Genomic DNA, 26317 nt, shown 5'->3' with positions numbered 1-26317 from the left:
TAACACCAATTAAAAGTTTATAATGGACTGCACTCTCCTAGAATATGTACTAAGCAATTCAATAATTAAAAAGAAAAAACAAACAAGGTTTTGTTTTCCCTTACAGAAAAATATGAAAGGCTGGTATGTATAGACAAAATGCGCACTGTAGCTAATAAACTAAAAAAGATTTCTTGGAAGTCTTTCCTCCAAGTTCATTATTGTTCTTAACTAACACTTAATATATTCATATTTTTATGTTCAAATTTCTCAAAAAGGAAAAATAATCAGTGTGGGAATAAACATCTCATAGATTTAAAAAATTCATTATACTTAGAAGTCAAAAGGTCTTAGACATTGTTTTGCAAATACTTTCTCACACACAAACATATTTCATTATTTAAAAAAATTTCAATTTGTCTTTTGGTGTGGATTCTAACCCAGAAAAACAGAATCGCAACTTTTCTTTCCTCTCATTTCCCCCCATGAAAACCTCTTTGTACTATCTCTTCTCCCTGTGCCTTGCAGGTTCTCACAAAACTGTTCATCAGAGGACAGCTCACAAGCTGCAAAAAGGGACACATCACTTTTTTAAAGGCACCTTTCATGAAGCAGAACTGCTCTAAGGGAATATTCTAAAAGGGACCCCCAAACCCCCCATTTTTATGAAAAATATTGATTAAAAGATAACAATAAAATCAAATAAGACCAGCTAAGTTCATAATGTTTTAAAAGCTGATGGTGTTCGAATAACAATAAAACCTCCCCACACTCTCCAGATATAGAAAAGGCTAAGCAGCAGCTGCAAAAGAACATCACTGTACAGCAGACCATTAAAATGCCAGTCTGCAGAGTGGCTTGTAACTTCCTCCCTCCTGAGAGACCACAAAGACCCATTTCAATCCTTAGAGAACTGTGTAAAAAGCGTTGACTTACAATTAACAATGCCATGCCTTAAAACCATTCAAGTAAATTTTAGTCTTTTATAGACATAGTCTCTCTCTGACAGAACAGCTTAAAAAAAAAAAAAGGAAAATCAACCATCCAAAATAAAATTTCCTTTTTTCCTTAATGATTAAAAAAACAAAACAAAACTTACTTTTAAAATAGAAATTTAGGGGACTGGGGGAAAAGGGCAGCCACAAAGCACTTCAACATTTTCTTCCTACAATCAGTAGGAAGCTCAGCTTCAACCTGAGAAAACTTTTATATATTGATTAAAAAAAAAAAAAATCCACCTACAGTAGTTAGGCTTGTTTCTTTGGGGCTTGCCAGAAAAGAGAGAGTACTATGATGTTTGTTAAAACAAACAGCATAATGTAAAATCCAACTATGCAATCTTGGCTATTAAAGCACAATGAAAATTTGAGTATTTCATTAACAGTTCTTTATTTTAGAGGCAACTATATGGTATTCTGAAAGTAATAAACAAATATCCAAGTCAAAAAAGTTCAGAGTAAAACCAGACAGCATAATACTCTTTTACTGTTCTAAAGCAGTTTATTAAGGAACTGGATAAGACTTGCTATTAAACCTGAAACCTGAACTTTGAAACATAATAGTTTCTAAGCAGAGCTGAGTAATTAATTAAAAGCTTTTGCTTCTACTTTTCATTCCTCCTCTCAAAAACGCAGATACAAAATCCATACATGTGTTTAAATATAAGACTGAGCCCCCCCTCCCCCGTGTACCCAACACAATCACTTGGTATACACTACTGCCGAAACTGAGGGTGGATGTAGAAACTTGAGGGAAGAGAGAAGAGGTGGGGGCGTGGGCGTTTACATACATATGGCATTAAATTTATTCCTCAAAAACAGCAAATCATCAAGAAAACCGGTGGTAATTTAAATAGTCCCGTATTTTACTCATATGCTATGGTAATGTCCTTCAAGTTTGCTACTCCAAAATAACATCTTTTTGAAGTCTGCCTTACTCAAAAGAAAGTAAAACTGGTTGATGTAGACATATTTTTAACACAGTTACAAATTATCTTCTATGATAAAGTCCTTTTTCTCTTCCTCAAAAATATTTTTAAAAAAAAATCTAATTTAATCTATGTAACAGCTGCAGCACAATTTTTTTTCTTAAGCAGAATCATATTACAGGAAAAAAAAGGCATATAGATGGATCAAGTGCTGCTCTAGTCAATGCAGTTGTTTAATCTTTGCCTCTTTTTTTTGAAGGAACATGTCAAGGGTTAATCCTATGACTCAGTCTGACAAAACGAGTCAGCTGGAGACAGGGCCACTTTTTAAACCTGATTTCAGACAGACGTGCAGCCTGCACAGGAGCTCTGAACTGTCATGCACTTTTTATCCTGAATTGTTTCCACCCGCAATTCTACGTAATCACTTATGTGTTATTCTAAGATTATGTGATCTGACTCAATATTCATACTACCTAGTCCAACAATCTAAAAACTCACCGACTTTTATAGCAAAATGGGCATTACTGTACACACTGGCAACATGATTAATGAAAATGTCAGAGAGCCCTGAAAAAAATATGACTTGGAGCCATACATCTTTTATTAGCAAACTGATTATTCCTGGTTTGAGGATTACTGCATTTCACTGATTTTTAAATATACTTCCCTGCCTTCAATAGTTCAGGATGTGATGTTTATTGCCATTCCAACAATCATCAAGCACAGACCTAAACTAGATAAGAAAAAGCTATTATGTGTTTTGCCTAAGCAATTTACTTCTTTCCAGAAGATTTAGGAAAAAATGTTTCCAAAAAACCTACTAGGTAGAGACCTTCTGGCAACTTCAGTTTAAATTCCAGGCCCTTATTTCCTTCTTATTTTTCTGTTGACTGGGAAACAGATCATCCTTGGAGAGCTATGCAAAATTTCCTGGGGTTACCCATGCAATATTTTAATTTATTTTATTAGCTCTTCTTTATCCCTGATATTTGGACTGCTATAACTCTCAAATCTGTTTTTTAAACTATCTTAAACAAGAATGTTTCAAGAGTGACTTAAAATTCTAAAAAATTTTTAAAAGAAAATTTCAATTTAACTGAATTACACATCTTGAATTAATTAATTAATAAAGGCCAGTTAGTGGTTAATATTATTGTACATTTTTCTAAAATAAGCAGGCAACATTCCAGTGTCCCAAAAGGCCAGAAGATCTGGCTGGAAAAGTAAATCTAAAACCCACTCATAGGATTCCTCATGAAAAGTTTCAACATTATTTCTAAGTGAATCAATTCCTGGAAAACAAGACTTTCAGAGTAAAAAACAAAGCTAAACAAAGTTCACATGTGAATAATTCCACAAGTGAACTCTATATATTCCTGCTTTACGAAACTCAGTAAATAACTAATACAGTATTGGTTGCAAGGGAGGTGCGGGGAGAGGATAGGTTTAAGAGGATAATAAATAAGAGAATCTACAAAGAAGATACAAAAGATACAAAAGCAAAAGACCCTTCCCCAATGTCTCCTCTTCCTTACTTAGCATGTAGAAAGATGACTAGTAAATGAATACTGTCTCCTAAATGTGCAGTACTTTAGCTGGCCTGGCTAACTAAATCAGATGCCAAATAAGACACCAAAAAATTCCAGGTATTATATCTGAACATTATATTGCAAATTGTTATAGTATATGCTGCTTTGTAAATAAAGTCACTCCTAAGTGTTCAGGAAGTTGTTCTGCTCTTTTTCTAATATTTAGAAATATTCTTTTTCTCACAATTTAGAACATTTACCTTTGCAAAAAATAAAGCAAGAATATAAAACTCTAGCGAAATAATGCATCCCTCTCAAACCGATCCACTAACAATCAGTACCTATTATTTAAACATAATAATGCTATTTATCTGAAATCATATAATGCATCTTCTAACTCAACAATATTACTCTCATCTATCTTGCTGATACTAATCAATCAGTAAAAAGGCTTCCAAATACTGTCTTTCCACTGTATGAAAATATTAAAAATCAAAGACCTGATTTTCTGATCTTTCCTCAGGTGATATTTTGAAAAAATGGTTCCAATTATGCCTTATTTGTGAGTACCTAAATCCTAGCCAAACCAATAATCAGAGTTATATTACAGATTGGTCTGAAAACTGGTACACAATTTACTTGAATATTGATTGGAAATGAGGAGCAATCAACCCCCACCCCCACCACACGTCTCAGAGTAAAATTCATGCTAAAGTTCACAAATCACATCATCTGTCTCAGACATAAAACATCATATTTCTTATCATCTCTTTACAAAAATCTCAAGCCTAACATGAGTTTTAGAAATGCTTAATGCTTAACAAAATAGAAAACACCTATCTGTATAGCCAATGTAAACAGTCAGCTGTATAAACTGCATTTATAGGGCAAAAGAACACTTGTTTAATTCCCCTTTTGACAACCATATGACCAAACTGAGGATGTGTAAAAACAGCCATGCCTCCTGGAGGAGAAAAGCAGATAAATCTCTTTCTGAGGTAACTAAATAGTATCCCTCTGACATCAACGTGAACAGAACTGACAGATCATACAAAGCTTCTAAAAGGCAATCATTAAATACCCCTTCAAACAAGATAGAACTACCATTACTGAGAATATATAAAACATGAAGCAAACTTCATGTTTCTCTTGATCATGAACTCACTATGACAAAGCAGTTTTCCTCAAAAAATTAAAGTGGGGAGTCCCCCTCCCTAGTAATTCCTGCATCTCTTGGCTGTCCATTTCTTTCCCCATATGAATTGCAGTTTGTCACTTCTCATTTCCACTTGAAAAAACACAAGAGAATCATTAACTATGTTGCAACTTGATAATTTTCCTGCAGATGGCTCTATAATCACAGCACTAATGGTGTGTCTGCGGGTAAAAAAAAGTTGAGAGTATCCAGGTTTTAAAATTCTTTAATAAACCAGCAATTCTGATGAGCTTTCAAGACTGGGACAAGGTATTGCACTACTGACTTATTAGGTTACAGCAAAACAAAAACTAGAAGCAAACAAAGCTATAATTTTAAACCATAAAGGTAAACAATTTGATCTTGGGTCCAGTTAGCTCTCCCTTAAGGAAAGTGCTCCCCGGTTTTTTATTTCTTCTTTGACCTGTGTAATTTTTTTCTTCTGAGCTGGAAAGTACCAGATCCTTTCGATTTATGAGAAATGGAACAGTACCATGATATTCTACTCTATTTTAAATTTATTTTTAAAGAGACCAGAAATAACATCTGCATCTTAGCCTAGAGCCATTTCAAGAATCTGCAACTGGAAACTCTAAATAACTTATACATTAAGTTATTTCTGGCACCCAATCTATGTTTTGTTCCAGTAAAAATTCTTGCTAGTGGTAGTAATTTTTTAATACTTCATACCTCTAATTAATTAAGTACTGAATATCTACCAAATCATCCTGCCTCATATTTGTAATGATCAAGTAACAAAGCAGAGTTCATTTTAGCTATACTCACTGGAAGAAATCATGCAGATCCTGAATTTATGAAAAGACCCATCTTAAAAAGAGAATGATTTCTAACCATTAAATTCTGGTGACCAACTCTCAACGAAAGCCAAGTAATACTTCAGTTTGAAAACATATATGAGGAGGGTATAATAAACAGGGGAGGAGATGGGAGATAGTGTCAGCTCAAAGCAAAACAAAAGTTTCAGTAATGCTTACTTAGTATGCTTCACCGGTAAAGGTAATATGCCACCCCAACAAGTGTTCCTTACCAGACAGATTGGGAAACACAGTCACAAAACTCTGAAAGAAGAAAATGTGTTAAGCTACTTGTTCTATGTATCTCTATCACAAACACTTATAGTAGGGCAGAATAATTCTCCCTACCACTCATTAGTACTCTGTAACATGAGATAAGCTGCTCAGGTTCCAGACACTGTAGCGTCATACCATATGATGAAAAAGAGCGCACTAGACTAGGAGTCAGGAGACAGGGATTCAGGTTTTAGCTCTGCCTCTTAGGAGGCATGAGAGCTTAGGCGAGGTCACTGAATTTCCCTGAGTCTAAGTTTCCATTTCTGGAAAACTCAGGAATTAAACTAGGCCAAACATTTCCTAGCCATTTCACCAACAGTAAAACCTTTTATTACCTACTCCACCCCAAAACATTGAATTCCTATTTTGAAAGATTTTTGTCTCCCAAACTTTTTTTGAGTTATAATGAATATTCTTCCCTGTTAAAAAAAAGCCATGCAACTCCCATTCAGAACTTCTGATTAAAAGGAAAATGAAGCATTGCCATGCTGAGTTGAAATAATTCTAGTGAAAGAAATCTGATAGCACGGATAATTTATTTCTGTAAATTATACAATTTGTTAGGTTTTCTGAAATATTTACATTTTGTATTACTAATTTTGAAGACCCAGGTTATGACTCACTGGCATAGATGATACCTAATGTCCACACACCAACCTTAAATTGTATTTTTATAATCATATCTGCAAGTGGCACAGTTAAAAGCCCAGAGCCTCACATGAAATGAAAGGTTGATCAGATAGGGAATCAAAAACATAATTACAACTTCTCAATTCTAAGCTAAGAGTCCAAATGCTTATATTCTAGTAACATTTATACGCTGGCAAGTGAATTATCTTTACAAGGGGTTTAGTTATGTATTTCTAGTAATATTTTCGTTTAAAACTAACATCTTTTTAAATAGCTCTGTAGTGTCTAGGATAAAATGGTAAAAAAAATGAAAAGGGTTGACATCTTACCAATAGGTAACAACTCTTACCTAATTCTGTCATCTAATTAGCTCGATAACAATTTTGGTTTCTTAATAATGTACAGTTTGATCTACAGGTCAGACATTTTATGTTTAATACAGCACCACCGGGAAAATAAAGATTTTTGGCCATATTCTTCAAATTAACATGTAAGCCTCTACAGAGATGGTTTTGTTATAATTTTAGCAGGCAACAAGAGTTAAGGAGACAATCCTTAACTTAAAAGAGCCCGTCTTAACTAAGTAGGCTGTGGCTCCTGCACTGTTCGGTAATAAAGAAGTTGGGCCTGTGATTTGCTTCTTTGTGCCTTTTGGCTGGAGAATTTAGTATATCATAAAAGAGACTGTTACGTGGATTATAAACAAAGGTGCCTGTAATGAATATGTAGGTTGGATAGTTTACAGGGTATAATAGAAGAATAAAGGGTGAAAAGCATGTAGCAGTACCACAGTACCTTTACAGCTGTATGATCTTTTTTTTTTAATTTACTTATTTACTTATTTATTTTTGGCTGCGTTGGGTCTTCGCTGCTGCACGCAGGCTTTCTCTAGTTGTGGCGAGCAGGGTCTGCTCTTGGTTGTGGTGCGTGGGCTTCTCGTTGCAGTGGCTTCTCTTGTTGTGGAGCACGGGCTCTAGGCACACAGGCTTCAGTAGTTGTGGCATACGGGCTCAGTAGTTGTGGTGCACAGGCTTCGCTGCTCTGCGCCATGTGGGATCTTCCCAGACCAGGGCTTGAACCCATGTCCCCTGCACTGGCAGGTGGATTCTTAACCACTGTGTCACCAGGGAAGCCCCAGCTGTGTGATCTTGAGGAACACTGGGCTGCTCTAACACTGGTTATTTCAGACTGGAATGACTGATATATTAAAAAGATTCAAACTGTGTTACTATTGTTAAAATTGGAATAAAGATCATATGAATACAGGATCACAATTATTAATGCTAAGTCCACACATGGAAAACCAAATTCAGGTCTTCCTAGCTGTGATGTATCTAACTGAGAGTAAGACTATGCCTATGTAAATGGGAAGAATTCCAGTGATCTTTGCCACAGAAAACACTTCCACTTTTTTATGAAAAACTGGAGCTTTTTTTTTCTCCCTGAAAAGCTTTTACGAAGTTTAACCATGTTAAACATCTTACAGTATAGATAGTTAAAATATACTTGCAGTTCTCCTTGAAGGATATGTTAATTTCAGATTATTCAGTACGTTGTTTATACCTTCTCTGAGTCAAATGAGTATGATCCAGGAAGAAAGAACAACTATGGCTGTATTGCTAATCATTTGAGTTTGTTCATTTATTCAACGACTATTCACTGAGCATCTATTATGCACCTAGGAGCTGCTGATAAAGCAATAAACAACATAAGTAAAATCCCTGTTTTATCAAAATTCTCCTGGGTAAGACAGATACAGAATAAATTATAGTACATCAGATGGTAGTAAGTGTTTCAAAGAAAATTATAGCAGGAAAGGAGAGAGGGGAATATGGGGCATGTTGCCATTTTATATAGGATGGTCAGGAAAGATTCCCCAGTGATATGTGATCAAAGAGAAAAGTATACAAGGAAACTAGCTATGTGGGTACTAAGGGAGGTGTGCTCTCTGGCAGAGAGAAGAGTAAATGCAAAGGCCCTGAGGCAGGACGGTGCTTGATATCTTTAAGGAGCAGAAAAGAGGGCAGAAGGCTAGAGGGATAAATTAATGGAAGATGAAGTCTGGGAGGCAGCAGAAAACAGGTAAGAAGGGTCTTGAAAGCCATTTTAAGGACTTTGGTTTTACACAGATAAGGGATGCTGTTGGAGGATTTTGAGCAGAAGAATGATATCATCTGACTTAAAATTTAAAGGGATTGTCCTGTATTAAAAAAAATGATTTAAGGAAAATTGGGAGGTCAGTTGGGAAGATGCTGCTTTAATTCAGGAAAGAGATAAAAGTGTCTTGGATAATGAAGATAGCAGCAGGTGGTAAGAAATGATCAAATTCTTGAAGACAATTTTAGTATGAGAAATTTAGTATGGGACAATAATCACTGTTTTACTTTTATGTCAATGAAACCATAACTTTTTTTCCTTTAGAAAAAGGTTTCCTGTATTATGGTTTTCCATACTCATCTGTCACATGAGGATCATGACACTACATTGTTAACTACATCAATCCCAGCACACTGTAGAGTTACGGCTGAATTACTGGTAATTTACCATTTGGGGGGCAAATTTATTCCTATTATTGTGTATAATTAGGAGTTAACTGTACAATTGAGGGAAAAAATAGGACAAATAGTTCAGTGTCTTATACAAAAAAAGCAAGTTAACATATTTTTGATGATTTGGAACAGCCAGAGTAGGAGAAAGTTGAAAAGTACAGCTTGGAGCAGGAAGTCATTAAAAGATGATGTTCCCCATTACAGATAACATAAAATAATAGCTTCACAGTATTTATTTTTATCCTCTTAAGTTAATTCAAAAAGCATTTCCTGGATACTCCACTATGTGCCCAGAGGGCGATAATCACTCAAATGAAAAAAATTTTAAAGTTAACTTATTTCCAAAGGTCAAAGTTACCTTTTGACTATAAGCATCTTGAAGACAGGGTACAAGGTCCATGGTTTATTATTACTTAAATATCTAAAGCCTAGAAGAATTCTTAATTCACAATAAGTACTTTATATTTACTAACTTTATCAAAATGAATTCATATTTCTCTCAGTGGAAATTTACTAAACGGAGTCCACTCTAGTAGCAATAAATTTCTAATTCTCATTCAAATTACTGTTTTTTGAAATTTATAAGTATCTTCGGTGATGTTGAAAAAGATATTGATAACTTAATTTCAATTATGTCAAGTTTTATGGTTTAAAAAATTATCAAGCTCAAGTTGGAAAACTTGAGAAGTTTTATTACTTATTTATGAAGTATTGATTTCTTATTAACGCTAGCCATCATAAAACTAAAAAAAAAAAACTAAATAAGAACCATAAATATTCACTTAAATTTATAGAGATTGTGAGTTTTCTAGTCATCTGAGTGAAGAGTCTCTTAAGTTTTGAATGAAGCTTTTAGGTTTAGAGAGACATGTCACGTGTTTCAATATAATCTGTCTCACAATCATACATGGGTTGGAACTAATTCTCAAGCTGCTAGGAATTACCTTTTTAGCTTTGGGTTCTATGAGGAAGTTGGACCAGGATAAAAGATGGTGATTGGGCACATGTATATATAAGTTCAAGGAAAAAATTATAATAGAACTGTTTATATCAAAGTTAAATTATTTAAATACTTTAAACCCAATTGTTTCAAATAAACATTTTCTAATATATCTCTACATGGACTTACTTCTGATGTCATAAACTTCTGCATATTATTACCTAATATGACATTTAAATCCTAGAAAAATTATGACTTCGTAGCATCCACTTTATATATTGAGGTTCTTCCACCATCCTAGTCAGGTACATTTTAAGGCAAATAACTGTCCTGGAAAGTTTCTACCAATGTGCCTAGGGCCTTAAGGAAATGATGAAGGGACTAATGAATATCACGTAATGGATCTAAAAAACAAACAAACAAAAACCAGTGTTTTATTTTGTTTCTCTTTGGGTCTGTTTTTCACCGGGAAGTATATTTATGAAGAAGGTAAGAATATATCTACTCTAGGCATAGACTTATGGTCTTTAAGTCTAATGCAGGGGTTGGCAAATTATAGTTGTGGGCCAGATCTGGTTTACCACCTGATTTTACAAATAAAGTTTTACTGGAACACAGTCATGCCCATTCATTTATGTATCATCTGTGGCTGCTTTCACACTCCAATATCAGGGCTGAATAGTTGTGACAGAGACTGTCCGACCCACAAAGCTGAACATATTGACAACAGAACCCTTTACAAAAAAAGTTTGCTGACTCCTGGTTGAGCACACTGAGGAAGAGTAGAAATATAGGCTGTAAGAAAGAGATAGCAGATTCTAGCAAATTTTCCAGAAACAATTTCTAGAACCAAATTACTTTTGAAAATTAATAAAATGTTGTCATATTATAGATATATTGGGTTATGTCTTAAATTAAATGCAGATAATAAAAAAGACAAAAACTTTGAAGGGCTAACACTTTAAAATTTGTTTAAAATCGGGACTTTCCTGATGGCGCAGTGGTTAGGACTCTGCACTCCCAATGCAGGGGGCCGGGGTTCGATCCCTGGTCGGGGACCTAGATCCCACATTCATGCTGCAACTAAGAGTTTGTATGCCACACTAAGGAGCCTGCAAGCCACAACTAAGGAGCCCGCCTGCCACAAATAAGACCCGGCGCAATCGAAAAAAAAAAATTTGTTTAAAATCTATTCAATGAATACAAACACGGGAGAAATAAGGAACTATCCTGGAACTAGTACTGTTTTTAAACTGCTTAGAAGTCTAAGTATGAACTTATCTATATAGCATACATTACACTCTTTGAAATTAGTTATCATACAAGTACACTAAATGACTTTTCAAACTAAAATCATCACTGGTTAAACAAAGGGAATATCAGTGATGGCAAATTTCATGTCAGTAAATTACTTAGGATATAAATGCCTTCCCTAACCTAGAATGAAATCCAGAGCCCCAAACATCCCCAGTGATAAACTCTGGAGTTTCTTAATTTATTCCTTCTTTCCTATACTTGAAGAAATTGTATTAGATAAAAAACGAAACAAAAAAACTTCATGGTTCTACTGATGCTGAATGACAAAACAGTGGGCTTAACGTCTGAAAGCATTTATAGAATTCAACCACATATCCTTTAAAAACCATACAAATTACACACACACACACACACACACACACACACACACACACATTGGGGCTTATCCTACATCTGGTTTGTAAAGTCTCAAAGATCTAAAATATAGCAGCTGAGGAGTTCAATAAATCGTAAAAGCTGGTTCTGAAATTCAGCCATGTTCTTTCTTCTTTAAAAAGAAATAGAAAGGTCAGAAAATAACAAATATCACTGTGGTTGTACCATCACATCAGTACAAACAGATACAGAGGACTTGCTCACTGGTAACTTTTCCTTTTTTTTTTTTTTTTTGACTTGAAATCAGATCAAAGATGGACTGGCTTGTTACAAAAAACGAACATCTTAGAACTATGGATTAAAAGCCCATTATCTACACTGATACAAGTCTGACACTGTTCTGAACAGTAGTTACTGTCAGCATAAACAGTGGCTATTTCTTCTTATTAATGTATGAAGAAAATCTTTCATTCAATGACCAAACTGAATATGAGTTTGGAATGGATTATAGAACCATTCCATTTAGGTACTAAGATTTTTCTGCTAGAATGACCTGTAAGGTCAGAGAAAGAATCAGTCAGTTTGGAAATTTTATATCGAGGTAGCCTTCAAACAGAGACAGCTTATCTAACATTTCGAAATAAGAAACTCTTAAGTACTTAGTTGTTGTGCACCCTATGGGCTTGTCTGCTAGAGGAGCTAAGCAAATACCTATTCCCACTCATGTTCAGGAACTGGAGTGTTGACTTTATGAAGTTTAGCTGAAGCTGGTGCTGCATGTAAATACTGTTTATTCTAGAATCAACTAGGATTCTTGCTAGTTAAGGGTCTCGGATAATTGTCTACAAATACAGTGTTACCCTAGCTTCCTAATGACTTCCACAGAACACTCCCACACATACACTTGTAGCTTATCGCACTATTTTTGTGGATAAACTGGAGGTAACAATATCTCTATAGTTCTACCTCTTGACCTTTTTCTTACTGGTTCAGATAACCACTAATCTTTCAAGTGGTACTTTTCCAAGTTATTCATTTATATCAGCCCCAGAAAGCTGTATCTGTCCTCCCTTTCCTATTTAAAAAAAAATCCTTACTTTAGCCACCCTCAAAATTTAATATTCTGACTTTTCTATTTAATATTCTTACTAAGTATATTTAGTATGTACATGAAAATGCTAGATCACGGTACATGTTTAGTGGTCTTTGTGATTTAGAAACACCTCAGAATATCTCCAATTATCTCAAGGGGTGTCCCTAAAATAGAAAATTTAATACTAAAAATGACAAAAAATCCACATTAATTAAAAAAAGCCATTCCCAACAAAATAAAATCCCACAAAAGTCTGGCAGAAAGAAAGGTCATTTCCTGAACTATAGCCAATTACCAATTCAAAGGTTACAGAACTCTGTACCTGTCCGCAGCAAAGCAAGAAAAGGTGGTGTCTAAGCTGCTTTGATTTATCTCAGAAACAATAAAGTTCCTTGTGAGGGAAGAATCAGAAAAAAATTTTTTTCACGATGGCCAGGGAGGTAAAATATACTTTGAGAGTTTAACTCTCAAACTCTCAAAAAAATTAAAGCAATTATCTGATAAACTGTTACAGCTTTTGTGGGATAATATATACACACTTAAAGACAGAGGACGAAGACTAGCATGATATTTGATTAAGAAACAAATAGATTGTGTCATCAGCCTATGTGTGGGACTATAAACCAGTTATGTTCAAAATGAATAAGACATGCTGGACTTCCCTGGAGACGCAGTGGTTAAGAATCCGCCTGCCAATGCAGGGGACACAGGTTCGAGCCCTGGTCCAGGAAGATCCCACATGCCGCGGAGCAACTAAACCCGTGCGCCACAACTACTGAGCCTGCGCTCTAGAGCCCACGAGCCACAACTTCTGAGTTCGTGTGCCACAACTACTGAAGCCTGCGTGCCTAGAGCCCGTGATCTGCAACAAGAGAAGCCACCGCAATGAGAAGCCCGGGCACCGCAACAAAGAGTAGCCCCCGCTGGCCGCAACTAGAGAACGCCTACGCGCAGCAACAAAAGACCCAACGTAGCCAAAAATTAATTAATTAATTTAAAAAAAATGAATAAGACATGCCATTTTGATGCAGAGCATGAAGATGTTCAAAAGATGTTTTCAAATGCTACTGACCAAGATCACAACTTGGATATAAAGGCATTCTGAAATTTGTCTAGGTGTTTACTTTCTGGTGATAAAAATCTTGAAAGTGTCTTGCTGCTTTCTTCAGGATTCTGCATTTTCTGCAGGCATTTTAAAAAAAAGATCTATGTTTGGAAATACTATATAACATCAAGTTAAGAAACAAAGAATAAAGAACAAAGAAACTTCCCTCCATCTGAGAAATATGCTTTAGAGAACCATAAAGATGTTCAACCAATGATAAAATAAAGGGAAAAAAAAGCATAGACTCCTGACAGTTCAGAAGACAAAAATAATTAGCATGAATTCTAGGCAGGAATTAATTCAATCAATTTTTTCCTCCTTCTATAGGTTCCTTTTCTAAAAATGAATGCTTTCTTAACAACAATAGCAGCTACAATTTACTACTCACTATGTGCCAGGCACATACATTACATATGCAAGTAAATACTTTTTTTTACCATAATATTTATCTTTCCTTATGTTTTCAAACTTTTCCTTGCTTTTCAACAAAATATGGTATGGGAATTCCCTGGTGGTCCAGTGGTTAGGACTCCACGCTCTCACTGCCGAGGGCCCGGGTTCGATCCCTGGTCGGGGAACTAAAATCCCATAAGCCGTGAGGCACAGCCAAGAAAAAAAAACGGTAAACATGGAAACGCTAAAATTCCTTTAAATTGCAGGCTGTAGTGGTAGGAACTAGAAAAAAATAAAGAAAGAACATTTACTGAGTGTCTATTATATACTAGGCACATGTTAGGCACATAATACCCTCATACTAACATTTGAGATAAGCATTACTATTTCCTTTTACAAACAGAAACTTGGTGTTCAGAGAACTTAAAAGCAATTTCTCCAGGGTTACAAAACAAAAAGCAGCTGAGGCCAGATAAAACCCATCTGCTTGACTAGGAAGTCTGTGCTTTTCTACGTCATCCTTTCAAGATGGTGGTAGGTCTTTAAACAACAAAGCAATTAATAAATTTGATCAAGAAAAACATAACTGACAGAATAAGCTGTTTTAAATTTAATATACTAACCAAGATACCTTATGAGTACACCAAGATACACAACACGTTTTAACATTCAAAAGAAAAAGAAAATGGTCTTTGATATTAAATTAGGTTGTAATCGTTGGCTATATGTGTAATCTTGGGCAAGTTACTTAATATTTCTGAGTCTCAATTTCCTCATCTGTAAGAAGAGGATATTAGTTATCTTATAGATTGGTGTGGTGAAGATTAAAGATTAAGATGATACAGATAATGGTTAGCACAGATGCTCACACATGTAAGATATGTGTTACTCTAACACAGTGAAGTTGAGGCTGTAAAGGATGCTAACAAATATAATGCAAGTGTTTCATTTTCTCCCACAAATTACTAGGAAAAAACCACAGTTGCTCCCAATCCCTACCCAGTGTTTCAAAATTTCCTTAAATGTTTTATCTCAGTAAAAATTTGATACAGATGAAAAACAGCTTGTGTATATACAAAGAACAAAGACTAGAGTTGGTGGTTAGAGAAGGTGAGGGGAGGTTTCAGGAACCCTAAAAAGGAAAGAAAACATCCTGCCAAGTCAAAGCACACCCATACCTTCAGAAAGACTCCCAGATAATCTTAACAACTACAAATGCCTCCTATTATCTACAGGCCAGGAGACTTTAGGCTTTTATCCAGGGTAGACTGCTACGACAATTTATCTCTTTTCATATCTGAGCTGGTCTTATGTGTCCCTCAATCTTCCTCTGGAGTGGGAGAGCGGGTCTGCTATAGGAAAAGCATAAAGGTTATATTTGGTATAGAACTCAAAAATGCTGTACTTCTAGATGTGGCCTGAGAATGTGTTTATTTTTTTACATGTCTATGCCTTTTACCTGTATTGACTGCTACTAATCTTCCCAGACAGAGTTCAAATGTCAACTCCTGAGGCCATTAGTACTCCCCAAGGCAGAGTTAGTTCTACCTACTCTATGTTTCCAGAGTACTTGGTACACACCTTTACTTGCCTCACTGAAATACATGTAATTAATTCACTAAATGCTTGTTTCTCGCACTAGTTCCCTGCAGGCAATGATGGTGTGCTTGTATGTTCGAATTCAATGTCCAGGCATCGCTCTACTGTTGCTGCTACAGAAGTTCACTTTGTTCAATATTTCAACCTGTCTAGAGAAACAAGTGGAAAATTTAATGTGCTTAAGAACACCATTTTTTCATCGGTAGGAAGAAAACTATGCCCATTACACCTTTTGGTTATGTATTGAGCATATTAATTTTAAAACCCTAAGAATGTAACATTTTAGACCTGAAAGGAACTTTAGATTTCCCAGTTCAAACTTCCTAAGGCTAACTGACAAGTTCAGGGTCATACAATCAATCAAAAACTAAGCCAGCAGATTTGAACAGACCATTTTCTTAACCTTAGTGACCATACTGCTTTAAGAATGTCAATACACCGTTATCGGACCTTCATCCAGACAGGATTTACCATTCAGTTGTTCTGCAGTGAGGAATAGAGGAGCTGAGGTTTTTAAGTATGATACCTAAATACATATCATGGATTACAAAAAGAAAAGGCCTCTAACCAATGGTCTATGGTCAAATTATGTAGATTATCAAGGCTTTGCATGTTAAGTAACACTGCCTGTTGTTTTCTATACTGGTGTGAGCAGTATGATACCAACCTAGCTCTTTCACTCTTTCTTTAGTAAAGGTAACATGTATTTTACAGATGACTAAAGGTTGACTGCACAAGCAGCAAACTGTGAAATCTGAGATGTTACGGTCAAGTTTCTAGTTTGGGAAGTAGGATATTCAAATGATCATGAAATAAAATATACATAGTCCATTTTCATTTTTATACCCATTTTTAAAAAACAATTCACATTGTTAAAGGCCTATGAATTACACACACTTCAGTAAAAGCATCCAAATAGAAAACCATTACTTTAAATTCCATTTGTTTTAGACACTGAAAAGGTAAGTAGTGTAACCATAAGTGTTCTCAGTTTATTATTTTGGCATCATTTATCAAAGTACCAGTTTTTAAAGTTTAAAAAAAATTCTCTTTTAAAAACCTGAGATTTCAACATAGCATTTAATCTAAAATATACTTTTAATTAAAATGCATTTATCATTTATATATCCTTAATAACATTCAATATGTTTAAATACTATTTTCAGCATGGTTTCAAAGCAGTATGATCATGTTTGATGCTGATGTTAAGTACAGAATTGAAAATAATAATTTCTAATATTTTCTATACAAATATCTAATAAATCCCAAGTAAAGAAGTTAGGAATACAATATATAAGTAGGATTGACTTGTGAAATTTCCTAATGGTTCTCAAAGAAATCGAAGTTTTCATCAGAATTCATTGGCTTTCCCCCTCTCCGTGGCTCATCCTTAACACCTGAGACAATACAGAGAATTACCTCCAGGTAGTGAATGCTGTTTTGATTAGGATTGCAAGGAACACTGGTGACCTCCAGTGTTTATTCTCTTTCCAGGTTGTTCTGTCCATTTTGCCCTTTTGTTTTAAAAATGAAAGAACTATGAAACAACAAAAATATACTGTTTCTTAAAATTAATGTCAGGCAAAGAAATGAGATGAATTTTTCATTTACTAATCTGGTATTTTTTAAAACCTGTGTAGTTCTACTAAATATTAATATGTAATTTAACTTCTATTACTCTCAGAATTATAGTAACAAATTACCAAAAAAATCGCACAGTTACATGTTTTAGCTGTTCTGTCAGTTTTAAATGACTTCCGTTAATCTAGCAGAAATCATGTATGCTGTTGAACCACCTACCCCTGCACAGCACACAACTGTTAAAATGTAAATTGCCCAACTATTTTTAGCTGTCGCTGAAAAAAAAATCCTGTCTTTGGGAATAATGATTTGAGGCATTGTGTTCATTTTGTTTATCAAGCAGCTATTCAGCCTCTAGTGGGTCCAAGTGCTTATGCAAGCAAAAGCTTTTAAGAATGCCTGCAGCTGCAATCCAACCTTCCAGGTAAGCTGCAGGTTCAGAGCACAGCTGCCCTAGGCTGCATAAAACTCAGATCCATCTGGAAGTGAGTTTCAAAGAGGATTTCAAATTTGAGTTTTCATGTATCACATGGAAGAGAAGGAGGGGGAAGAACATAGGAAAGAAGGAAGGCAAACAACCAAAAAGATGGTATCTCTACTTCAGCCTTAATAAAAAATAAAAAGCTCAGACCCATGCTGCTCCTTCTAGATTACTACTTGCCAAGCCAGATATTCCATTCAGTGTATACTTCGATGAGCTGTGACTCATCCAGCAGCACCTGCGCCCATGTGTTAAGTACTGCCAAATAAAAGGCCAACATCCATTTACACAACAAAGAGATGTACCCTACAAGGCATGGGGCCTCAATCCAAAAGCCCCACTCCCCATTTGTTCTAAGAAAAGGGAAAGGAAAAAAAATCTTCCCTCCTCACACCAGGGGTTTTTAAATTGTAGGTGGATTTATGATATAGGTTCATTTACAAATACTTTTACTCTTTAACGGAATAAAGTATATTTAATAGCACAAACACCCCTACAGCATTCGATTATCATGGCCATTAACGGTTGTTCACCAAACCTTTCCAACCTCCTTCATGAAAGCTCTTTATTCTCAAAGGATACATTTTTGAGCAAAGAGGGATCAACAAACTAGCTGCTTGAAAGCTTTCCTGATGCTAGGCTGAAGTTAGGAAAGGCTTAATGAAGGCTTTAAAATCCACAAGGGCTTCACAATGAACATCTGACTTGGTGATTTATGCATATTAATAACCTCAGTCCTACTGAGGCAAGCTGAGCCGAACATGTCCTCCGAATCTTAATGTCTTTAGCTCCATTGGGATTATTACAAATGTAAATTTCTAAGATTCTCAGCTATTAATCTCTGTCTGTCCTCCTGTTCAGCAACATAATGACTAATTAAACATCAAAAGACCTGTACAGGAGATCTTCTTTGACAGCTACCAGCCTAGTCCTCTTCCCAAGAGGGGAATTCAAATGACAGGGACATGGAGTAAAAGCGTATGAGTAAGCTACAAATCACTGAAGAGAAATCTTAAAAACCTAACACTGAATTTGGATTTAACTCAATCAGTGACTCCGTTAAGTAGAGGACAGTTACTATGTGAAGTGTGCCTACTGATACCAACCAAATGTATCCTTACAGCCAGCAGATACTGAATACCTGAAATCAGTTTGTTTACCACAAAGTCAAAAAAATGGGTACTTACGGAAGAAGGCAAGCCAGGAGGCACCTTTCTGACTTTCTTTGCTTGCAAAGGATCTGCACGTGGGAAACAGTATATTTCATCAGCATTTATATTAGAAAAGTTTCAGACTTCAAATGAGCAGGAAAGAATTTTTCCTCCTAGTACCTTTCTTGTTTTCCAGTATTTAGAAGTAAGTAAGGGAATACAGGGATAGGGGTCTCATTCTTTCTAACTGGTTCCAGTGCAAAACAGGGACTCCTAATGAAGTGATATATTCTGAAATACATATCCCGTAAGTTTGGGAAGATGACAGCAAAGTAAAACAAGAAAGAAAATAACAAACCAATAAGCATGTGTGAGAAAAGGGAATAATATTTCTTAAGCATCTATTATGTGCAAGGTTCCATATTAGGCACTTTACATCATTTATCTCAGCTTATTTGCAGAGGGGCATTTGGTACAACAGGTCAGTTTAATAATATGACTCTTTAAGAGAGACACAAATTTAGTGTTCATATCACATTGAGAATTAGGTTTAAAAGCATACTAAATAGACTAAAAGCTAATGCTAATGCTACAAGTCATTATGTTAAAAATTTGAAATAAAATTTAATAACTGAAAAATTAAGGTTATAATAATATCTGAGATATGCTACATAAACTATTAGATACAGGCATTGTCATGTACAATATCATCCTATAAGAACATTTACTTTAACAATGTGTGGTTAAAACTGCAACTTCAGCACTAATTATTGTACAATTTTATCCTTGGATGTTTATATTTATTTCCAAGAAATAACTAAAGTATATTTCTTTCGAAGACACAAATTATTTATTAATATAATGGAGAATATGAATATTCTCATATGCCTAACCACCTTACTTGATATTTTACTTTTACTTATCTGTAAAATTTAAAATTTAATACTTGTTCATCTTATTTATTGTAAAAAATGGTGTTAATTGCACCTTTCCAATCGTACACAAATAATGGATCAAATTCAGGATTTTTCAGAGGGGTTCACTATTAAGAGAGAATGCATAAGAAGGCTGATGTTAATTACAATGTTTTTGAAAACTGTAAAAATGGTATTTTCCTGGGTCATAAATGATACGACAGTAAAACATGCAGTTGTTTAAGAAAGAATGAAACCCATTTAAATTGGGGCTGGGAATCTTTAGAGTGAATATCCCAGGAGGCTGCAAAGCTAAAAAAGCAACTTTGTAAGTAGCCCATGGAAAAATTTTATACAATAAAAAGAGGAAAAAAACACTCATTAGCATCTATTCCCTACCCCAAGAGGCAGCCTATATTTCCTTAAAACAAAAGTGCCAAAGATAAACAACATCTGGCACACTCTATAAAACTTACAGGCAAAATTTTTGTTCTTTGTGAGGCTTTTCTAAAACCCAACTTTTCACAACTAGTACAGTATCCCTTGAGCAAAAGCCACACTCCATACATACCAAGAGAGTCAACTGAACTGTTCCTATCAGTCTGGAGCCCATCACTCTCTTTTGGGGTAGTTAGCAGTAGAGTACATCGCTGTTTAGATAAGGACAGTTTTTCACTGCCATGGGAATGGAAATTTTTCTTTTATATTTTTAATCTCATCATTAGCTGCCACTCTACAATTATGTAAATAATGTTGGATTCAAAATCATGAACTTAGGATACAGAGTTCACTTTTGGGAGGTTTCAAAGTGTAATAGTTAAGAGAGTAAGCTGATTGGATTCAAATTTCAGCTCCATCACACAGCAGCTGTGTGAGCCTGGGCAAGTTACTTAACCTCTTAGAACTTCAGTTACCTACAATAACCTCCTGGAGTTATTGCAATAAACATAATACAGAAAGATGCTCAGGGCAGTGCATAACAGAAAGTGACACAATAAATTTTAGCCATTATTACTAGGTTTATATTAAAAACTGTGGCAAGAGTATTATAAGTTAGATACTGTTTTGCAGAATGTTGATTTCCTAAAGCATCTAAATAGCTTGAGAAGATGCTAAGATTGGCGTAGATTATCTCTGAAGTCCTTTCAGAGATTTTATGGATAACTGCAATGTCAAGAAAGAGTGTCTAAGACTGAGAAATAACAATGAAGAATGGAATAATAATCCACTAAATGGTATTCACCCAGGAGATGAGTGCACCTCCCTGGATACCAAGGCTTGGCTAAGTTACTTAGCTTCCTGGGTCTTGGTTCCTTATCTGCAACATGAGGTTAATATTATAACCTCATAGAGTTTTTGTAAAGATGCAGTATGTATAACACAGTACCTGGCATAGAAGAAATAATCCATAGTACCTAGCATTATCATAATCAAAACGAAAATGAAGAATATATAAGCTTTAATTTCTGGAAAGCTTGAGTATTTATGAAATCCACTCCCCCTCCCTGCCCTCAATATTCCAATTATTTCCTCCTTGAACTCTTAGTAATAGTATACTGGTCTATATTAGTGCTTTTTGTCACAGTGTGTGCTCACATAGCATACTAACAGATATTTTTCTAGAGTGACACCGCCACATCTAGACTCAAAAGAATGTTCTTACCCTGACTAACTAATTTGGTGGGAAACAAAAGTGGAGATGGAGAAAAGATACTTTAACTTACCATTTCCTTAATGAGTGCAGTGGTCTAAATCATCAGAGTTAACAGTACATATACTCAACCACCCACCACACTGAGAGGTGGGCATATCTAACCAGAGCTTTCTATGCCTAATATGACAATCCATCACTGTGCCCTTTTACACCCTCAAGCATGTTCTAGACCCAAAGGCTAGGGATATTTTACCAAAGTTTAGGTTTGACAGAGGTAGACATACAAATTAGGGGTGTCAACAAGTATTTGTGGAACACGTAACTGGGACATACTTTCTTTTGGTGGACTATGTTTATTTCAGAAGCTGGCCTATCCTTAATATAAACATGCTTTACAACTTCAATTTTCTTATATAAAGGATTCTTTGGTAAGAATAACCAAAAATTCCCACATTTAAACACTGACTGGATAGGGTGTCAGAGTATACCTGAGGCTTGCTGTAAGCAGCAACACAAAACAGATTGGCCTGGTTAGGCTATGTATAGGACATAAAAGAAGGAAGCTAAAGAAAATGAGATTTGCATGCTTGATAGTTACTGAGTTTCCTTTTGAGGTGATGTTTTGGAGCTAGAGATGATGGCTGTACAGTTTTGTGAATATACTAAATGTCCCTGGATCGTACACTTTAATATGGATAATTGTTATGTTAATTTTACCTCAATTTTTTAAAAAGTGGGGAGTAGAAGCAATTAATATGCAAAGAACATTGGACTTGGAGTCAGAAAATCTGAAATTTTATCCTGCATAAATCACCTACTAGTTATATGAATGTGTCCTCTTTTGAGCCTCAATTTTATGTTAAAGCTAGTATTACGTCCACTGACTACTAGGATCGCTGTATGGATGAAATGAGAACGTATACTATAAAACCACTTTGTAAACTGTTGAGCATTATATCAATTTTAGTCAAGAATAAGATGTTAATATTAGTACATGACATTTTTATTATAAGAGGAAAAACTAATCCCATTTTTAAAGTTCCATTTTTCACTATTCAGTTCCTCTTATACTGATGACCAAATAAAAATATTGTTTATTAAATATATGATATATTATTTTATGTAAATAAGCCCCAATATCATCGTGATACCCAAGAAACCAAATTTCTTCTAATTAAAAGTATAGCCAGAAGCATGGACTAAGGGGGAGTGGGGTAGGGAAGAAACATTTGTAAAATGGAGTTTGTTGTGTGATACACTTACCAAGTGCTGCAGAGTCATGGAGTGGTCTTCTCCTGGAACTTGTGGCAGAGAATGAGTAGTACGGTGTCCCAGGTTTTCCTGAAGAAGAGATTTGTGCTGGGCTTCCAAGCCCTAGATCTTGTCTCAGGAGACTAGACTATAAAACAAGGCCAAAGAAACAAGTTATCTCCTTGTTGATTATGAACCCAAATCTGAAAATGACATCACTCCTGAACTATTTATAGTAACTTCAACAAACCCTTGAATTTAGGAAGTATCTGAGTACTTATTTGAATTTTATTAGACCATTAGTTTAAACCTGTATTTTCTCTTTTTCCCCATCCTCATGTTGCCTGCTTTCTAGTAATTATGTAGATCCATACACTCTTAGGGTTGAAAGATACTTTAGTTACTATGTAGTTCCACTCTTTAATCATCAAGAACATTTTTGAAAAATGGCCACCCAGTCTTTGCTTGAATGCTTTCATGACCACAAAAGGTAGTCAATTCTGTTCTTTTTCCATTTTTTTTTCCTTTTTGGAAAGCTCTCATTGTTTGAAGAGTGCCAATATTTTCAAGACTAGCCATTCCTGTTTTCTTCAACTGTGTCTCATGACATGGTTTGAATGGCCTCCTCACCATCCCTGATACAGACCTCTAGATTTATTTTCCATTTGTCAAAGTCTCTTGCAAAGGAGAATGGAGAATAATGCCCCAGATGTGGCCTTATTAATGCAGAGTAGATTTCAACACTATATTTAAACAACCCATTTGTGCTAGCTAGCTCATACTGAGAGGTTAAGAGTAATCACACCCTGTTACTCTTTATTGTATAAGTTGCTATTAAGTCATGTCCCTCCAATGGTTTCTTTGTTCAGTTTGTGTTCTTTGGTTCCAAGTACAAGACTTAACATTTATCTCTGATAAAATTCATCTTGTTATATTTGATCCATAATAATCATCCATTTTTATCCTTGTCCAGGATGACAAGGCTGAGGAGAGAGCCCTAATGTATGTCACAGTGATGTCATGAAACTGTGTCAAGTACTTCACTGAAATCCAGAGATTCAGCAGCCCTGACCTACTAACGAATTGACCCTGTCATAAAGCAAATGAAGTTAATTTGGCAGAATTTGTTTTCAAGCTTTCTGGTAGCTGAGGGAAAAGGAAGACCTCAATTGGAAAGGGTGTTAGATATACTTGAGAAGATGCTCTCAAATGAAAAGAGCTGTGATTTCTCTAATATATTTACTATTCTCCCACTCAATAATACCCCTTACTGCTATCACCATACTGTTGGTAGTTGTCATTCCAGCTACTGAGCATCATAAAGGTACTGAGAAATAAACCTCAGCTCTGGTTAGAAAGAATCAGTAGAACTTTATAATGCTAGTCATAATAGTCCAGTCCCTGCCTCCAGAAAGACTTTCATTTCAGTTTGTCACACTATTTAATAATTTTAAGTAATATTTATGTTTCAGCTTAAAAATCTAAGGTGGAATTAACATAACATAAAATTAACCATTTTAACATTTCCAATCAGTGACATTTAGTACATTCATAATGTGCAACCATCACCCTCTAGTTCCAGAACATTTCGTCACCCCAAAAGGCAACTCCATACCCATTCAAACAGTCACTTCCATTCCTCCCCTCCTCCAGTCCCTGACAACCACTAATCTGCTTCTGTCTCTGTGGATTTAATTTATTTTGAATATTTCATATAAATGAAATAATGCAATATGTGACCTTTTGCATCCAGCTTCTTTCACTTAGCATGTTTTTGAAGTTCATCATGTTGCAGCATGTATCAGTACTTCATTTCTTTTCAGGAATGAATGATATTCCACTGGACGGATATACTACAATTTGTTTATGCATTTATCCATTGATGTAACATTTTGGTTTTCTCCAGCTTTGGACTATTGTGAATAGTGTTGCTATGAACCTTTGTGTGCAAGTATTTGTTTGAGTATCTCTTTTCAATTGTTTTGGTTATACACTTCAGAGTGGAGTTGCTGGGTCACGTGGTAAAAATCTAACTTTTTGAGAAACTGCCAAACTGTTTTCCATGGTGACTGCACAATTTTACACTTCATTGTATGACGGTTCTAAGTTCTCTACATCCTTACCAATACTTGTTACTTTCTGGTTTTTAAATTATAGCCATCCTCATGGGTGTGAAGTGGTATCTTATTGTGGTTTTGATTTGCAATTCCCTCGTGACTAATGATGCTGAACAACTCTTCTTGGGCTTGATGATCCTTTGTATATCTTCTTTGGAAAAATGTTTATTCAAGTCCTTTGCCCATTTTTGAATTGAGTTGCCTTTCTGCTGTGGTATTGTAAGAGTTCTTATATGTTCTGTTCTGTATATTAGACCCTTATCAGACATCTGATTTGCAAATATTTTCTCCCATTTTGTAGGTTGTCTTTTCACTTCTTGATAATGTCCTTTGATTCACAAAAGTTTTTAATATTGATGAAGTCCAACTTATTTTTCCCTTTGTTTCTTGTGCTTTTAATGTCATATCTAAGAATCCATTGCCAAATCCAAGGTAATGAAGATTTATCCCTACATTTTCCTCTAAGAGTTTATAGTTTTAGCTCTTATACTTAGATCACTGATACACTTCGAGTTAACTTTTGTATATAGTGTATATAGGGGTAGGGGTAGGGGTCCAACTTCATTCTTTTGTATGTGGATATCCAGTTGTTCTAGCACTATTTGTTGAGGAAAATAGTATTTCCTAACTCAGTGGTCTTGGCACCCTTGTTAAAAATCAATTGGTCATAGATGTTCCAGTTTCTATCTGGACTTTCAATTCTATCACATGGGTCTATATGTCTACCTTATACCAGTTCCACAGTGTTTTGGTTACTGTAGCTTTGTATTAAGTTTTGAAATTGGAAAGTATGCGTACTCCAATTTTACTTTTCTTTTTCAATGCTGTTTTGGCTACTCGGGATTTCTTGAAGTTACATATAAATTTGAGAATCAGCTTTTCCATTTCTGCAAAAAGATGCCATTGGAATTTTGATAGGGATTGCACTGAATCTGTAGATTGCTTTGGGGAGTATTGCCATCCTAACAACAATAAGTCTTCCAATTGATGAACACTGAATATTTTTCCTTTTACTTAGGTCTTCTTTAATTTCTTTCAGCAGTGCTTTGTAGTTTCCAGTGTACAAGTCTTACACCTTGTAGTTAAATTTATTCCTAGGTTATTTTATTCTTTTGGATGATACTGTAAGTTGAGCTGTCACTTAATTTTATTTTTGGTTTGTTCATCAGCGTAAAGAAATAAAACTAAATTTTGTGTGTTGATCTTGAATCTTGCAACTTTGCTAAATTCATTTATTAGCTCTAATAATTTTATTATAGATTCCCTATATATAAAGATCATATCATCTGCAAACAGAGATAGTTTTACTTCTTCCTTTCCAATTTGGATGTCTTTTATTTCTTTTTCTTGCCTAAATGCTCTGGTTAGAATGTACAGTAAAATGTTGAATGAAAGTGGTGAAAGTAGACATCTTTGTCCTGTTCTTGATCATAGGAGGAAAGGCTTTCATGTTTTACCATTGGGCATGGCATTAGGTGTGGGTTTTTCACAAATGACCTTTAT

At 35.2% G+C, this 26317-nt stretch overlaps 1 protein-coding gene across 12 annotated transcripts in view; it reads right to left on the bottom strand.

The window, feature by feature from the left end:
* Nucleotides 1-26317, bottom strand: part of TCF12 (transcription factor 12) — a 373830-nt gene that overhangs the window by 60919 nt on the left and 286594 nt on the right. For all 12 annotated transcript variants that reach the window (XM_082446357.1, XM_082446355.1, XM_082446358.1 and 9 more), the window contains 2 exons: nucleotides 22710-22845; nucleotides 18915-18967 (listed from right to left, as the gene is read on the bottom strand). In XM_082446357.1, coding sequence (XP_082302483.1) covers nucleotides 18915-18967; nucleotides 22710-22845 — 189 coding nt within the window. The remainder of the gene's footprint in view (nucleotides 1-18914; nucleotides 18968-22709; nucleotides 22846-26317) is intronic.

The sequence above is a fragment of the Balaenoptera physalus genome (genome assembly GCF_965194825.1).
Source record: "Balaenoptera physalus genome assembly, chromosome: 2".
NCBI classification, from domain to species: Eukaryota; Metazoa; Chordata; class Mammalia; order Artiodactyla; family Balaenopteridae; genus Balaenoptera; species Balaenoptera physalus.
The sequence above is the reverse complement of the archived record's forward strand: the minus strand, read 5'-3'. Positions and strand labels throughout refer to the sequence as shown.